Source organism: Eupeodes corollae, chromosome 1 (assembly GCF_945859685.1).
Source record: "Eupeodes corollae chromosome 1, idEupCoro1.1, whole genome shotgun sequence".
In the NCBI taxonomy this organism is placed as follows: domain Eukaryota; kingdom Metazoa; phylum Arthropoda; class Insecta; order Diptera; family Syrphidae; genus Eupeodes; species Eupeodes corollae.
Window position 1 is genome coordinate 165588009 of NC_079147.1, and position 17952 is coordinate 165605960.

General features: G+C 38.6%; 1 protein-coding gene and 1 long non-coding RNA gene across 3 annotated transcripts; both read right to left on the reverse strand.

Moving 5' to 3' along the window:
- Positions 1–23: 23 nt before the first annotated feature.
- Positions 24–895, reverse strand: LOC129939618 (uncharacterized). Of its 2 annotated transcripts, none has more exons than XR_008780557.1 (4): positions 829–895; positions 467–772; positions 297–389; positions 24–236 (listed from the first exon to the last, which is right to left on the reverse strand). It is a non-coding gene; the product is annotated as an uncharacterized LOC129939618 (long non-coding RNA). The 2 variants fall into 2 exon arrangements; XR_008780558.1 differs by having other exon boundaries at positions 297–409.
- Positions 896–13365: 12470 nt separating this feature from the next.
- On the reverse strand, positions 13366–15709 carry LOC129940035 (dnaJ homolog subfamily C member 3). Its single transcript, XM_056048259.1, has 4 exons — positions 15408–15709; positions 15220–15330; positions 14964–15163; positions 13366–14910 (listed from the first exon to the last, which is right to left on the reverse strand). The coding sequence occupies exons 1-4, from the start codon at positions 15499–15501 to the stop codon at positions 13825–13827; spliced, it is 1491 nt and encodes a 496-aa protein (XP_055904234.1). The 5' UTR covers positions 15502–15709; the 3' UTR covers positions 13366–13824.
- Positions 15710–17952: the final 2243 nt, after the last annotated feature.

Genomic DNA, 17952 nt, shown 5'->3' on the forward strand with positions numbered 1-17952 from the left:
GAAGTTACATTTTAACAGACAGATATTGTTTTTTAAGTGAAAATACATTATAAGCGTTGAATTTAAAACAAAATTAAATTATACTAAATTACATACAATTTTGAAAAATAATTACAAATGTATTTAAAAACTAGCTGCGCCGCGAACCTTGATTATTAAGGATGAGATTGAAAGCATGTCGTCGACTATAATCATCTTCACTTCAGGATTTGTTGCAATACCGCTTCGATTTGTTGCTGAAAAAAACACATCAATTAGGTAGTGCTTTTAAAGTTTGTAGTTTATGTGAAGCTTACTTTGTAGTTGTCTTGCCATCATAAGCCTTCTATATAAAGAAATTCATTTTCATTATACAAGGAAATCTCGAATCAAAGTTGACTCAGGGAATTCTAAAATAGTACATACAAAACTGCTCAGATTATTTTGTATTTAATTTATTTATAGTTCATTTTTTAAGAAGGCTTACCAATGATTTCCGACTCCCATCATTTAGGAGGTACTATATTGTCGCAACAAGTTCCTTATAAAGCGGCATTCGTATCACCTCTTCTATGTAGGCGGTGTCAGCTTCGTCGACAGCAGTAGCCGCTGCCTCGCATTTACACTGATGTCCGCGCACTGTTGCAATGTAAGAGCCCCGGTTGGTACTCCGGCTTGATGACATTGTGTTCGCATTGTCGACAACGCAGAGATCGCTTCCGCTACGAATAGAGGTTGTTCACTGTGAATGGTTGATCGGCAGGTTGACCATGACGCTGCTGAATTGACGTGACTATAAAGAAGTTAATTTTCATTATATAAGAAAATCTGAAATGGAAGTTGACTTACTTTTTTGATGTTGATTTTATGTGTGAAAATCGATGGATTCAACTCGCCGACATCATCAGTAGTAGTTTGGTTTCTTGGGGATTCTTGTCGGGCCAGGTCATTTGGCTCCGAATGATTGCCACCGTTAAGCCAGTGCAATCCTTAGTGTTTGAATTGAATTCACTTAATTTACAGTCAAGGCTGAAACTTTTTGGATTGTATTCTTGCTTTTCTTGCGTCTCTGGTAGTACTCTTTACACCTAGAAGATGAGGATTAAGCTAGTTGACAACGATATGACTGTTTCGATACGTACTTACGAAATTGATCGTAAAGGGCGTTAACGGTCGACTATTGCATGGCAAAACTTCCTCTTGTACTTGTATCATTGACTTGGTGGTGTTTTTGCTGATGGTTTTTGATGGCGACACCGTAAACACCTGCGGCAGCTATGGACATTGAGAACACAATCTGTATCTGTCGTTAAAAACATTAATATTATTTTTTAAGAGTAATATAATATACACAAAACTTGCCTGCAAATCAGCACCTTGTTGCTTTGTCTCCCAGATTTCTTCAAGGATAATGCTTCCTGCTGGCAGCATCTAAAATGAAAAGACAGACCATAAAATAAATCGATTATTGTTGTACCTCCTTCACTTCAATTTGACTTACTTTTTATTTAATTAAGTGAACTTGTATATCCTCTCTTCATTATAAAGATTTTTGGTCTGAAAAATATCAAATTATATTAAAAATCAGAACAATTAACAAATACTTACTCTTAAAATCCGAAACCCATTGTTTTGTTTTGCAAAATTGATTGTAATTTTTGACAGGTCACAAAATTTCCATACATTTCTTTATAAGGGAAATCCCCCATTTTGCTTTTTTTCACCACTCACATGTATTCACCGATAGGGAATTTGAGAGAGTTCACCTCGAATAAAATTTGAGGGTGTTTCAGGTAGGACGGGTACCGGTCGGGACTCTAGATAATATATTTCCTCTATGCTATACATATCGAATCGGGACTTGCTCCAATATTTATTATGAATTTAAAAGCAAACGCTGATTATATATTGAGGGTAATGCAAAGGCCGGCCAACAATTTGCAAAAGAGGGTCCTATCAGTGTGTTTTAGATGCCGGTATACTCCATTTAAAGACTGGTATGATTTGGCCTCGGCACACAACTTTCCTCTGTCTCTATCTGTTGATAGTTTAGATACGTGGAGAAGTGCTTTCTGCGACTGCATATCTACCATTGATGATCACTCATTCCAAAGCTATCTAGATAGGGCGAGGGAGTCTGTGTCGAGATCAATTTACAGTAAACTTAACCTTAGACTGGGGTCGTCTAATTACTTTAGTGATAAATTTACTGTAATGGAAATGAGCATCATATTTAAAGCACGCACGGAGATGTTAGAGCTTAATCACAGACCGCACAGAACTGGTAACAACCCAAACTGCACTTTGTGCAACCTTAATCAAGTTGAAAACATTTTCCACTTTGTTGCATTGTGCCCAATCTTGCAGGAAATTCGTCGGCTTTATTTTAACAAGAGTTTTCTGTCACTTGAAGAATGTCTAGGTGTTCTGAATGGAGATAACGGATGGCGTCTACTCATTCAGTTTTTATTAGATGCAGTTTCATATAGAAACATGTACATTAATATATACTAGAATAATAATTCTATTACAATTTTGTTTTAGCTAAACTAAAAGCCTAAATCGCATTTGAAAAATTGCTAATCATTAAATTCCTTGAGATATCTTTCTTTTTTTTTCGTTTTCGCCAAACTAAAAGCCCAAACCGCATTTGAAATTGCAAATACTTTATGATCTATGTATTGTTTAACACATAATTGCCATAATTAAATGATTGCTGTTTTTGAAAAACTTAATAATTTTGTTTTAGCTAAACTAAAAGCCCGAATCAGATTTTGTTTATATTTTTTTTTTAATAAATGTATTTATCTATTAAATTAGCTACACCATTAAAACGAATATATATTTTTTTTTCTTCTCTCTGGCATTATTCTTTTTCTTTTTTCAATTGCTTTTTTCTTTATGTAACCAAATTTTTGTACTTTCTCTCACAAAATGTTTAGTTTATAAAAATATACCGGCAGACGGCCCATGAGCCATGCTTGTAATCTTTAGTTTTAAGTTTGTAAATTTTTGAAATGAAAAAAAAATAAAGATGATAATAATAATAATAATAATTGCTTAATTTTTTGGCTGTACTTGTTGATACAGTTAGTCAGGACTGCAGTGGACAAATCAATGAAATTATTGATTTCCTCATTTGACAGGTTTCTATCGATAGGGATGTTTAAATTTGAAAGTCTGGTGTTGAGTGATCTATTAAAGGCAGGCCAGTAAGTATTCTTAAAGCTGGTATATTTTTTTGGAAAGTCCGGGAAAATTGAGCTATGATCAAGTTGTATGGTTGCGAATATGGAGAAGTGGTCCGATATTTGATCGAGAGTAGTGCAAGCTATGTTGTTATTTGATCTGAGGTTAGACGAGGTCAAGAAGAAATCAATGTGAGAGCCATGAAGCCGGGCGGGTGGGACCCACTGGGCTGACAATGTCGAAATCGAGAAATTGGTTCTCGAGGAACCAATTGGCTAAGTTGGAACCATTCTGGTTTGTTTTTGGGTCGCCCCAAAGTGGGTGCCTGGAATTAAAATCACCGCCAATGATTATGTAGTCAAAGTTAGATAAGGAAGATAAAAGATCATCGAGAGCTGTTGAAAGGGATGTGCCTGCATGACATGGTACATAAATTGAGACAAGTGCTAATGTTTTTGAAAATTGACGTGTACTTAATGGTACAACAGCTATGGTTGCTGAAATCAAAGAGTTTGAAAAAATTGTTTGGGAGAACCGAATAGAATTCTTCACAAGAATTCCGGAACCTCTACCTTCGTTATTCCTAATTAAATCGTAATACTCGTTAAAACGACATCTGTTTGCTGTTTTTTTAAGACAAGTTTCCTGAAGGAAGACTGCAGTTGGATAGAACTCTTTCAAAAGGAGGTCTATTTCAATTTCTTTATCTTTTGTTAAGGAGTTAACATTAGACAAGATTAGTTTGAGAATTATGGTGAAAGGGGGGAGAGGGAGGCAATAAAGCAAAGATAGGCACCAGGTTTTTGGGATTCTTCGAGTGTTTTATAATGAGGCCAAAAGCCTCTAATTTTGGATATGAGAGTCGCTATTGGTACCCCAAAAAGTCTCTCAGATTCATTTAAGAAGTCTGCCATATCATTTGAATTGTCTGGCTTAGAGACCGGACGTTCAATTACAAAATGAGGGGGTGCTGAGCCTCTTAATTTGTCAGCATAAGATAAACCACTCTGTGGAATGGGTATAGAGAATTTGGTAATATGGTTAGAAACATGATTTTTATTTGAAGACAATGCTTCTTCTTTCTTTTTTTTTATGAATGCAATTCGATTCGGACAGCCTCTGTAGCTAGCCAGATGACCAAGTTCTTTGCAGTTTACGCAAGAAGCAACCGATGTTTCGGTTTTCGGACCTAGGTCACATTGACCAGGTTCATGGTCTTTTAGACATTTAACGCATCTATTTGCAAAACTACAGTATTTAAGGACATGTCCGTATCTCTGGCATCTAAAACACTGTTTAGTGTCTGCGTTTCTAACTGTATCCCAAGTTATCTTGTGTCTTAGTAGGAATGTAATTTTTTTAATTTTTTGAAGGTTTTCTCTATCTTCTAAAGAACAAAGGAAAAGGTTGAGCGGAATATTATTCGATTTAGACCATTTAGTCTCAAAAATCTTTACCGGTACTCTCAACGAAGGGTCCAACCTGACGAGCTCTTTTTGGATTTCAGCTGGTGAAAAATTATTCAAAATCCCTTTCAGGATCATGTTAAATTTTTTGCACTGCTTTGGCGTAAAGGAGAAAGCCTCTACACCACATTCTTTAAATTTATTTATGAAAAAACTATGTAGCTCAACACTCCTAACAATCATTTTTAGTTTGCCAAATCCATTTGCAATAAACTTTATATCATCCAAGTTATAATTGGACTTACCCAGAAATTCCATTATTGATTTTGACGAGACTCCCTTCGTGAAGATGGGCGGGCACCATGGATCTTGTTTTGACGACGTCTGCTCAGGCTCGTTCCTATTGGTGTAGGTTTTGTTACCAGAGTCACAGTTTGAATTGTTGTTCTGTCTAATGTTTTGGCTTGAGTTGCTGCTGGGGTTGCAGTTATAATTGTTGCTGATATTGACGTTAGCACCCAGGTTGCCGGTACTACTGCAGATATTAATGGCTCCAGGGAAACCTTTGCGGCTGTTGGATGCATCAAATTTCTTAGTTGGGTTGACAGAAGTAGCCTTCTCGAAGTTAAGAGAATCAACATCCTCCATTTGTTCTTCAAGTGGCTTGAAACGGTTGGTGTTGTTAATGAATTCCTTTGGACGTTTGGAACCTGTTATTGTCCCAATGTGTCTTCTTTTTCTCGCCAAAACAGATTTAAAGGCATCCTGGTCGGCTGCGAGAATTCGGCTAAGTGCTAATTCGGTACTATTTTGCATAGTTGCCAAGTTGGAAGCATCTGAAGTGGATTCGTGACCAATTATTACGCAGCTGTTCGTTGAACGTGATAGCGTCGGTAGACTGACGTCAAATGTTGTAGACATTGCATCTATAGTTGTCTTACTTTTTCTTTCGGAATCGGCATAGGCAAGTTCTTCATCTTTACCATTCCATTCACGGGTAACGGAATCTATAATTTTTTGCTTATCCTTTTCCGAAATTATATTCGATGGCAGCTTGATTTTTTCGGCAAAAGACCGAATATCCGGAGGAACTTTATCGGCCAAAAAAGGCCCAGATACACTTCTCTCCATTGTATAAAACAAATGTTTTTTTGGTTTTTCTTTATATGTATTTATATGTATTTATATTTTCTTTTTTCTTTTTTTTTTTTAAGCAAAATTTGAATTTGTACTTCCGAACACGTCTATACTTGATGAAAGCTAAAATCCGAAGAAATAAAATTATTATAAAGTTTGACAAAGTAAACAAAATACAAAAATCAAATTCTCAATCAGTTTTTCCATATATCCACTTAGCCTACAGAGGGGCTAGAAGTAAAAGTCTATATCTAGTAAGTCAACGAGTCTTCCATACTAGAAGGACTCAATGGAAGTTATATTTCATTGATAATAATACAAAATACAGTCGACGTCCTCTAAGTCAAACTTTCACGAGATGTCAGAATTAGTGTGAGTTAGAGAGAAAATTTTGTTCTTATTGAGTTGAAGAATGAAAACAGTCAAAAAAAAAATAAATTAAATAAACAAAAGCTTCTTACTTCTATCGAAAGGTTCCAGATCCTCCTGATTTCATTGGTGTCGGCGGCGTCGGTATTACATATCAGTTGGTTAATCGGTTTATCATATTCATCGTCAAAAATTTCGTTCTTGAAGCCGGCCATTTTAAAACTTAATTCATTTGTCAAAGGAGTTACTTCCTATGACCACGCCTCGGAAACCTGTTGTAATGATTCTAGTATTGTTATCTTATAGTCCTATTTCTTTGTTTTTCACACACTTAAGTACTTGGTTTCCATCAGTTGAACTATTGAGGTCCAGTTTTAAATGAAATACTCAAGTTTTATAAACTTTCATATATCATTGACTTGTTTTGGGCGAGCAAGACAGTTATCGATGAAAAACAATATCTTGCGCTTTGATCGTCCAAACTTCACATCGAGCTTTAAAAGATTTGCTGTCATCCAAGAACATAAGGGACTTCATTTGCAGTCAACTTCATTTTTTGAACATACATTTTGCCGAAATCAACTAGTTAGTTCTTCAAGTGTCATGAATTTCAAATTCAGAACTTTCCTTCATAAACCTCTACTTTAAATTCATAGTGCAAAAAGTACCAAACAAATTATTTTTTACAATGACAGTGCATCGCCTTGTCTAAAACCTTTTTTGACATCAAATGCATCGGTAAGATCTTTTCCGACCTTGATAGAGCAGCGTGCATTCTCCATCGTCATTCTGCACAAACGGATAAGTTTGACAGGGATGCCAAAACTAGACATTGCTCGGTAGAGCTCTTTCCTATAGATGCTGTCATACGCGGCTTTAAAATCGATAAAGAGATGGTGGGTATCGATTTGAACCTCCTGGGGTTTTTCCAAGATCTGCCGTAGTGTGAATATTTGGTCGATAGTGGACTTTGCTGGTCTGAAGCCACACTGATAAGGACCAATCAGGTTGTTGACGAATGGCTTCAGACGTTCACATAATACGGCAAAAAGGATCTTATACGCAATGTTAAGGAGACTGGTGCCTCTGTAGTTGGCGCAGCTTAGAGGGTCTCCTTTCTTATGTATCGGGCACGCTATGCTGAGATTCCACTCACCGGGCATGCTTTCTTCCGACCATATTTTGCAGATGAATTGGTGCATGCTCCGTACCAAGTCATCGCCTGCTGCTTTGAATAGTTCGGCAGCGATGCCGTCAGCTCCAGCAGCTTTGTTTGACTTAAGTTTAGATATAGCTATCTTCACTTCGTCAAGGTCGGGTAGGCGGAATTGTTGATCTGCGTCGCCGAGGTTGAGTGGTTCTATCTCCCTTACAGCGGAATTCGGTTCGTCATCGCCGTTATATTATTTGGAGAAGTAATCTTTCCATATTCTCAGCATCGACTGTGGTTCCACTACGATGTTTCCCTGAACGTCTTTACAGGCTTCGGTACGTGGCTGGTACAATTGGGAGGTTTCTTTTACCTTTTGGTAAAATTTACGAACGTCATTAAAGTTGTAACATCCCTCTATCTCCTCGATCGCCCGGTTCTCATGCTCTCTTTTTTTTCCATCTAAGAAGCCGGTATTCCTCTCTCCTCTTCAGCTCGTAGAGCTTGCGAGCAGCTCTAGTCCTTTTGTGCAGCGCCGTTTTGTATGTCTCTTGTTTCGCTGCGTGCGCTTGCCGGCATTCGTCGTCAAACCAGGGGTTTCGCTGTGGTGGCCGTGTGAAACCTAGCACTTCAGAGGCGGCATCTCTGATGGCTGCAAGGCAATGTTGCCACTGGTTTTCAATGCTTAATGCAGGAAGCATAGGACTCCTTAGGAGGTTACTAGAGACTCGATCGGAAAAGGACATGGCAGTCTCTTGCGATTGTAGCCGTCTAACGTCGAATCTTCTCACAGTACCTCCTTGTTTTGGCTTGGATCGGGATATCCGTAGCCGTACCTTGGCTACAACGAGGTAGTGGTCTGAGTCAATGTTGGCCTCTCGGAATGTTCGGATATCCTGGATACTGGAGAAGTGTCGTGCGTCGATCGCAATGTGGTCAATCTGGTTGACGGTTGATTGATCAGGAGATTTCCATGTCCCCTTGTGGATATTAAGATGCGTGAACTGCGTACTAGCTACCAGAACGTCTCGCCCCGCAGCGAAATCGACCAGCCTGAATCCGTTGTCGGAGGTGGTGTCGTGCAGGCTGTATCTCCCGATTATGCCACCAAAGATGTCTTCTCTTCCTAGCTTGGCATTAAAATCTCCTAAGACAATTTTAATGTCATAGCCAGGGCACTGCTCATATGTCTTGAGCTCGAAGAATATGTCTTTGGTGTCTTCATCTTTCTCCTCTGTTGGGGCAAGCGCGCATATTAAGATTATTTTGGCGAATTTAGCCTTTATGCGAATTGTCGTGATGCGCTCGCTCACACTGTTGAAACTCAAGTCTATTTCCAACAACCAATCCACACCCACGTGGTCTTTTAAGGGACCAAACATTTAACGTACAGATCCGTAGTTCGTTGTCCTAATTTTGTTTGCGTTGGTTGTCAACAGTAAATCCGTCCGTATCCGAGGCTTGTTGGTGCTTCGCAACTAAGGTATTTTTTATGTTGCCAGATCCTTAGTATAACTCCAAAGAAGGGGAGCGGATAAACCGCACAGAATTTTGGCATACAGAATTTTAAGATACAGAATTTTGAGCTACAATATTTTGATCATGCGGTATTTTGTACATACATTTTTTTTGTACAGTATTTTGAAATTCAGTATTATGACCCATACAGGATTTCGAACCCACCCCACATACATATGTACATATGTTATTGTTCAAGGGAGTATATTAGAACATTATGCTAAAGACAAATTATTATGATGTTTTCTTTACAAAAATATTTTGTTTTCAAAATTCTGTATTTCAAAATGCTGTAAATAAGTCAAAAAATAAAAATCGTTTTCATTTTTTGACTTTTGAAATACAGAATTTCGATATACAGAATTTTAAATTCCAGAATTTTCAGATACAGCATTTTGATCATGCAGTATTTTGTACATACAGTATTTTGAAATACATTATTTTGAGATGTAGTATTTGCAATACAGTATTTCGACCTCAACCCGTTAAAAAAATAATTAACACATATTTTTTAATTAAAAATCTTTACATTAAAGCAATTTTTTGTTTCCTGAAGGTTCGTATGAAGAAGTTTGAATGTGTACCGCATGTGTACCATTTTTTTTCAGGACCTCTTACAACAAATAAGGCTTTATCTAAGTATTAATTTAAAATTATAAGTTATAAACTAGATTTTTAAATTTATTTTAGTTTCTGATATGTGATTAAGATCGGTCCATGAGCTGACGAAGTCATTTGGTATCATTGTCATGCATGAACATCCAATTTACTGGCATAGACTCAAAGAAAAATAGTTAAATGGCATTTCTAAGAATATTGAAAATTTATCCATTCTGCCATCAGTCATCACTAGTGGACCCACTCCATGCCATGAAAATGCTCCCCAGACCATCCAGTTGCCCATTTAGTGTTTCACATTCTTAAATGTGTTCCCATCTGGACCTTTGCACGTTTTTGTTTTTATGGATCTTAGCAAAAGTTAAACGAGCTTTGATATTCTTCTTGAAAAGTAACGGTCTTTTCCTGCTCACAAGTCCAAACAATCAATGGGACAATCAACACTAAATTCAGTATTTACTTCCGCCATAATGTCCGAGATGATTTATAAGGGTCACATTTACACTTCCTAGCAATGGTTCTCTCAATTCGTAGCTAAGTTTTGCGGAGTATATATTTGTACCACAATTAAGGAACGCGGCCAACCCTTTAAGTGCGAGATTAGGGACCACGGGGTGGTGGTGTGAAATTATGATTTGCTCTCACTCACAGGTCCGTAAAGCTGGAAACACCACAATCGAATTTCCAAATTCTAGTGATGGGGTGATTTAGTGCTCTTTTTGTGCTAATTTAGTGCTCTAATCTCGACTTGGTTCAAAAATCATTTCCCCCATAACACTTGTGTTGTTCGCAGCTTGACGTCACAAACATGGTATGGAATATAATTTTTTTAAAACGTTTGGCTACAGAATTTCCCCACAGAAATTTAAGTTTGAGTTTCAAATTTAAAAAATGGTTCAAATTTTGTCAGGGTAATGGAATAAGAAAATGATTGAACTTTTAAAATTATTTTTTAGGGGGAAGAGATTTTTTACCAAACCGCTATAGAAACACTTAACTAGCACAAAATGAGCCTGAAATTACCCCATCATTAGAATTTTAAAATTTTATTTCGTTTAGAAAGTCTCCAAAAATTTCAACTTTGCAACGTCATGAAGGGGGTAAGGGCTTGATATACCAAATTGGGTTTCGTAACTAAGGAGCCTGAAAAGAACCCTAAATTACCTCATCATCAGTTTTTTTTTAATTATGAATTGAAAGGTATGCTGTTTCCAGCTTGACGTCAAAGAATTTCGAGTTACGCAAACTAAGGAGCCCAAAAAAAAGTACTTAATGACCCCATCATTAGTTTTTTTAAATTTTTTTTTGGTTTATGAAGTCTCCAAAAATTTCAACTTTGCGACTCAATTTTTGGGGTAAGGTGTGGAGATACTAATTTTGAGTTTCGCTAACTTAGGAACCAAAAAAGAGCCCTAAATTCCCTCATCAGTTTTTTGAAATTATGAACCTAGAGGTGTAGTGTTTCCAGCTTGACGTTAAGCTGGAAGACCACAAGTTTGAGGGGGAAGGGATTTTTGAACCAAGTCGAGATTAGTGTTTTGGCTATTTAGGATGGATTTTTACTTTGTTTAAGAAGATTTGGGATTACAATGCGCTCCTCGGAAGATAATCAAAAGGCAAATGCAACAATCAAAGGTAATGAAGGTTAGGTTAGGTTATAGTGGCTGTCCAAGATGGAAACGGACACACTTAGCCAAGTTTAATGGCCCATTGTGATACCACATGAATCTTGAGGCTTCCTCATAAGCTCAATGGAACCAGCTTGAGTCCCTTACGAAACGTGAGAGGCTGATTATACCGATATGATTCAGATCGTATAGATCGTTAAAGAAGAATTCTCCTAGGTAATTCTTGCGTTTTCGAGCTAGAGCAGGGCATGTGCAGAGAAGATGAAGAACCGTTTCTTCCTCTTCCTCGTCCATACAGCTTCTGCAAAAGTCATTTGAGAATACGCCTAGTCTCGTGGCGTGCTTTCCTATTAGACAGTGTCCGGTTATCACACCTATTATCGAGCTTATATGCGATCTGCTTAGAGAGAGCAAGCACCTTGAACGTTTTAATTCCAGTTAAGGCCAGATGTTGTTTGTGACTTGACACGTGGTGATGTTGTTTCACCTGGTGCTTGCCCTCCTCACAGCCTTTTGCATTAGCAGCAGTTTACAAGTAGCGATTGGTATGCCAGTACTTGCCAAACGTGGTAACATGGGCTGTACTGTACCGTTCCTGATGTTGATATCACGTTTTCTTTAAGCCAGGACAAGACTTCCTTTATCGCCAAAAGTTCCGCCTGGAACATGCTACAATGATTGGGAAGGTGGAATGAGAGTACACACCTCCACCAACCCCTTTCTTTTGTTTTTGACCCATCTGTATAAAAATGGATTGACTCATCGTCCAAGAATATCCTATTTTCCCAAAAAGATCTGGTAGGTATAGAAATCTGGAAGTTTCTGTCGAATTGTAGTTGGGGGATGGTGTAGTCTGTGTTCTTTGGAATTGATTCTAAGTACCTTAGAATTACCGAGTTGCCAATGTTCTTGTTAGTCCACTGCAACAAAGCTTTGAGGCGAATAGCAGAGCTTGCAGCTATTTGTTTGCTTAATATGTCAAGAGGTGTAAGGTAGAGCAAGGTGTCCAGTGCCGCAGACGGGGTCGTGCGAAGCGATCCGCTTATACATAAGCAGGCTGAACGTTGGACTTTATTTAACTTATCCCTGTTTATACCTTTCTCTAAAGCAGTCCACCATACTGCCACACCGTTCGTTAAAATCGGTCTGATTACCGATGTGTATAGCCAATGCGTGATTCTGGGTTGTAAGCCCCATTTACTACTTTTTTGCAAGAAAAGAGAGCTACAGTAGCTTTTTTGACTCTTTCCTGTACGTTTCCAATTTAGTTTTTTGTCTAAGACAAGACCCAGGTATTTAGCCTCGTCTGAGAATTTTAATTGGATTTCTTTAATATAGGGAGAGTTGACAAATGGAATTTTGTATCTCCTCGAAAATAAGACCAAATCGGTCCAGTCCACACCGATCAGCCCAAAGTATTAGTCCATGTCCATGCCTTTTTTAAGATTTCTTTTAGGATATTAAGATGCTTTCCTGAAACTGCTATAGCAACGTCGTCCGCATAGGCTATCACTCTGAAACCCTCCGCATCCAGTTAGGATTTCATTCACCACTAGGTTCCAGAGGAGAGGGGATAGGACACCACCTTGCGGTGTTCCTCTACTAACGAATCGTCTGCTAGAAGAGTTGCTAGTAAGCATTAAATGAATTAACTCCCGAAGCGAACTCTCTACATTTAGAGATTTCAGTGCAGAAGTGATTGCAGATGTGTCCACGTTGTTAAAGGCACATTCGATGTCAAGGAAAGCAACCATAGTGAACTCTTTATGATGGAGGGAATATTCGATGGTGCGTACTAAAGTGTGTAACGCTGTTTCCACCGATTTACCTTTACAGTGGGCATGTTGAGACGAAGACAGAAGTCTTGTATCAATACCCAATGCCCTTATATCAATCAATCTTTCCAAGGTCTTTAGGGATGATGATAGACTTATAGGTCGTAGACCTTTAGGATTGACTTGGGAGCATTTACCTGCTTAAGGTATAAAAACAACTTTAACTTCTCTCCATGCCGAGGGAACATGGACCAGGTAAAGACAGCTTGTAAAAATTGCCTCAAGGATTGGTGCAATTTATATAATGCAATTTATATAATGCAATTTATATTATGTAATGGAACTATTAAGACATTTTTTTCACATATATTAATGTAGACCATAAACATTGGGCATATCGGAAATTTTAATAGTAAGATTTTCCTCATAAGTGTCCAATTTCTCTGTCCATAGCTGTACAGCCCTCTGCATGTAGTCACTCAATTCGTTTCGATTTAAATTTTAAAACGACTAAAAATACTCGTTCGTCTTTTAAACATTATAAAAAAAGGAAAACTTAACTTCATTTATTCTTAAGAAAAAAGAAAAAGACTTACTATGGTAACAAACTTTCTTTTCGATTTTATTACCGCTATAGTTTATATATCGTAATTACCCTACTATTTACAAGAAAGAAAAAACTAGCATCCCTCTTCTACAAGTTTCGTATAAGTTTAATAACATAACTCCTCAATTTACGTTGTGCATGTTAGTTAAGCATGCTTATGACGATATTTGGTCAGCCTCAGCAGTTTCGAATATAAGAACGTTAATACAAAATAAATATATTCAAAAATAAAATAAAATAAACATCTCTCCTGGTAATTGGAATATCTTGCTGATTGGCGTGCTTTGTTTATGTTGGCTTTTTGTTATTCTAAATGCTGTATGCTTGAACTAAATAAATTCAATCGGGTTTTTCGTTTAGTTTAAATTGATTCGGAATTGCAGGAGGGATCTGCTTTAAGGGGGGGCGAAGTCTTTTGTGGTTGGCGGGTGGATGTGCGTATGGAGACTTAGTTGAAGTGGAATTTAAACTGGAACGGAGAATCGTGATGGAAGTGAGCGAACGGACTGCCACCCCCACGGAATCCTTGTTGTCCGCCCTCAGGATCCAGAGGATCTTCGCCATTATCGAATTGTCTTCGCTTTTCGGGGTCTGTCAGAACCTCTTTAGCTGCGGCAATGTCAATGAATTTTTTTTCCGCCACCTTCTTTTCTTCATCTCTAAAGTTATCAGGGTGCCATTTCTGTGCGGCCTTTCGATAGGCTTTGGTAATCTCCTGTTTGTTGGCATTTCGCTTAACACCCAAGATTTTATAATAGTCTCTTCGCTCAGATTGCTTCTGTAGCCTCTTGGCCTTCTCAACGCCCTCTTTGGCTCGTTGAAGGCTTTCATCGATTTCCAGAGCAGCCTGGAAGTCATGTATGGCATCGTCGAACATTTCGGCTCCGATGTATGCATCGGCGCGATCACAGAGGATTTGTGCGTCTTTCATAATTTCCAGAGCTTGGTTGCATCTGGTTATTGCTTTTGTGTGTTCTTCATTGTGGGTGAGACATCCACACAACAGTTTCTTAGCTTCGAATATGATCATGTCTTCCTCTTTCTCCTGATTTAGTACTGACTCAGCCGATGTCACACAGTCGGCATATCGTTTCTCTTCTTTCGCTGCTTCGGCATTGCTCAGGGACTTTTCCACCTTGCGCAGCTTCTTGTAGAAGGGGAAACAGTCTTTATGCTCGGGATCAAGTTTCAGACACTCCCTAATTTCTTTGAGGGCACTTGTAGCGTGTCCAATTCGGTAAAGCAATTCGGCGAGCCGGAAGTAACCTACTGTACTGTCTTGAGTGAGTTTGTTTACAGAGCGTAAGTCAGATATTGCAGCTAGGTAGTCGTTCTGGGCGATATATGCGTCGGCCCTCGCTTGTCGAAAGACCGTCGACCATGGTGAGATCTCCAGCAGCTGAGTCAGGAGAGTTATTGATGAGCGATAATCTCCGCGCGACATTAAATCAACAACTAGTGTCCACTGTTCTCCAGCTGGGCCAATTCGGCTATAGTGTTCATTCGCAACTTCATTGTAAGGCTCTTCTCGGAGCTGAGACAATCACTAATAAATTAATGTTTCTCATGAAATTGAATCTATCTTACCACATGAACAAAATCCTCCGCTGCCAATTGGTAGTCTCCTGACTTCATGAAGACCGTTCCTCTTTGTAGTCTAGCAGCTGTAAAATCTGGTTTCAGTTCAAGAACCTTTGCGAAGTCCTGAATGGCAAAACGAGTCTTTCCCAGAGCGAGATACACAGTACCTCGCTTAAACAAAGTTAAGTAATTATTTGGATCTCCCTCTGCAAAGTAAACAATTTAAGAAACTAAATTTATTTACAAACAACATCTAACTCACCAACAGCTGCATGATAGTGAGTAAGGGCGTCTGCTAGCTGCCCTCTGGCTAGAAATTCTTTTCCCAATTCCAGATGGTTTTCTATATCGGCGCTCTTAACAGCTTTAGCACCTACGCAAGAAATGAGGAAACTCGTTAGACGTGTACAATATTGGTAAACTTAGGCTGGCTAAATGCAAATAGCTCACCATCTAAAAATAATTCCAAAAGCAGTATTATCACACAAGCAGCTAATTTTCGATCTCCCAAAGGAGAAATATCACTGAGAAGAAAGGCGCTCATATTTTAGTTGGGCTAAATAAATTCCAAAGATTGATATTTGTTTTGTGATTTATGACTATTTAAAACATATTATCGTTGATTTAGCACAGTTTTTGATTGATTTTAATGAAACGAAAATGCTAATGCAACTAATTTTCTTTGATATCAAATGTTGAGTGTGTATGATGAGAACTTTTGGGACCGCTTCGAATGATATATTTTGTGTTTGACACACGTCAGATATTTCTATTGCAACGTTTTCGTTTTGTTTCATAGGAGAATTTCATTGGAGCGGTAGGGATGGATAGATTCTCTTGGTAAGAGATGGATAAGAAAATAAATGTGGGTCACGCTGATTGGTGGACCAGTTATCGGCTTCTGACATTTAAGTCTGCCGTTCACTAGACAAGTTATGCAGATTGCCTACTAGGTAATTAAGTTGCTCTTAGTTGTTCCGGTGTTGCTGGCGATTTGTGTTGCCAGCAACTATGGACAACTTATGGCTTTGTAAACATAGCCTTATGCTATTTGACTTAACCATTGTTTTTTCTTCCTCTTCAATGAGTGAAAGGGTTTCTTTAAAATAATGAAAATTGTGTTGAATGCATCCATATCCCTTTTCAGTTGTTATATTCCAGACATAAAACAGTGATATCATTGACAGAATAGATGACGCCATTGATCGTTCTGTAGTGAAAATAAAGTAGAACTTTGAACATTTGATGTATTTTACTTAAAAATAGATATGATTCTGTAGTATAAAATTAAGGCAACTATCATTAATAATGTGTAATTCCCCTTATGTTTAGGTTTCAGAGTTTCGTAGCTAGATGTCGCACGCTGAGCGCGAAACTCTGAAACCTGAGACATAGAAGCGAGACAAAAGGTTGTTTGGCTCGCTCTCATAAAAATTTGTATTCTAACGGCTATTCTATTCAACGGACGCGCCCAAGCCAGTCGAATTAGATTTGTAGTCTTTAAATAAGAGTTATATTTTAATAAAGAAATTATATACCACAACGTCAGATGTGGGGTAATACACCAAAAGAAAACTAAATTATTGTGTATATTACCTCTTTTTGCGGATTTAAAGCCAGCTATGACAAAACTCAACAAAGCACAATTGGTTGAAGCACTTCAGAGCGCTGGAGTAGATGTGCCAGACACGGCTTCTCTAGCTCAACTTCGGGCATTGTATGAAAGTACAGTTACAGTGGCACCCCAACAACCTTCTGGTGAGTTAACTGAGAAAACTCCACCTTCTGCTGAGCTAACCGAGGAAACTCCACCTTCTGCATCTCCGAATGGAGAGAATACTTCCGAAACACTGGCCGCTTCTGATAACAGGCACAGTAATACAGCTTCTGATGTCCAAGACTTGGAAGAAGAACAAGAGCTGGCCAGACTTGAGCGTCGGAAAAAAATCCTTGAGCTAAGGAAAGAATTGGACCAGATGGAAGCGCCCACAACATCTTCGGTTGCACCATGGCGTGCAGTGGACTTCTCAGACATCGAAAATGCTGTTCCTGCATTCAACGGTGACGATCCATACAGCATCACTAAATGGATAGTTGACTACGAAGATGTGACCGACTCGCTGGGATGCGATGACCGATGCAAGTACTTGTCTGCACGCCGTCTCATGCAGGGAACTGCGAAAATGCTGTTACGCACGGTCTACGTTGACAACTGGGATTCTTTGAAGCAAATACTTATCAAAGAATTCGACCATAAGATGAGCAGACAGCAGGTCTATCGTCAACTGAGTGAGAGAGTACGTCGTCAGGGCGAGCCACTTCTTCGATATGTCATATGTATGCAAGAACTTGGGTCACATGCTGAAATCGATGAGGCAGAGTTGATCGAATTCATTATCGATGGTTTGAGGGATTCACCAGCAAATGTCTCTATTCTTTTTGCCGCCAAAACTATAGTAGAGCTCAAAAACCTCTTGCCACGATACGAAAAAAGAAGAGTTCCGAGGACTATGGTTGCTAGGGCAACAACTTCTGGAGGAAATATGGTTCCCTCAACTTCAGCATCAAACAACGAGCAGTCCAAGAGATGTTTTAATTGCTCAAAGTATGGGCACATCGCAGCAAAATGTCCAAAGGAGCAACGACCAGCTGGATCCTGTTTCAAATGTGCTGACGAGGGGCACACTTACAAAAACTGCCCTTATATTGTGAAGACCAGAGTTGGAGCCGTGAACCGGGATGCCCTACATGATGACACCAAGGAGCTGACTCAGAGTTTGGATGCTGTTCAGATGGTGAGTGTCGCCTTTATGACAAATAAGAATAAGTGCACAAAATTTATCGATTGTTGTTCTCTTTTGGATACCGGTAGTCCGATTAGTTTCATACGAAAGTCTGTTCTGCCTGAAGAAATTAACGTTCAAGAATCATTAACGTATTCAAGATTTAAAGGATTAGGAAACATTAAACTCTTTACGTACGGTACGATTAATTG

Coding starts and splice junctions, on each gene's coding strand:
- LOC129940035 (XM_056048259.1), bottom strand. CDS start 15,501: ATGAGCGCCTTTCTTCTCAGTGATATTTCTCCTTTGGGAGATCGAAAA. Junction 15,164..15,219: donor TCACTATCATGCAGCTGTTG/GTGAGTTAGATG, acceptor TTTACTTTGCAG/AGGGAGATCCAAATAATTAC. Junction 14,911..14,963: donor CGGAGGATTTTGTTCATGTG/GTAAGATAGATT, acceptor TGATTGTCTCAG/CTCCGAGAAGAGCCTTACAA.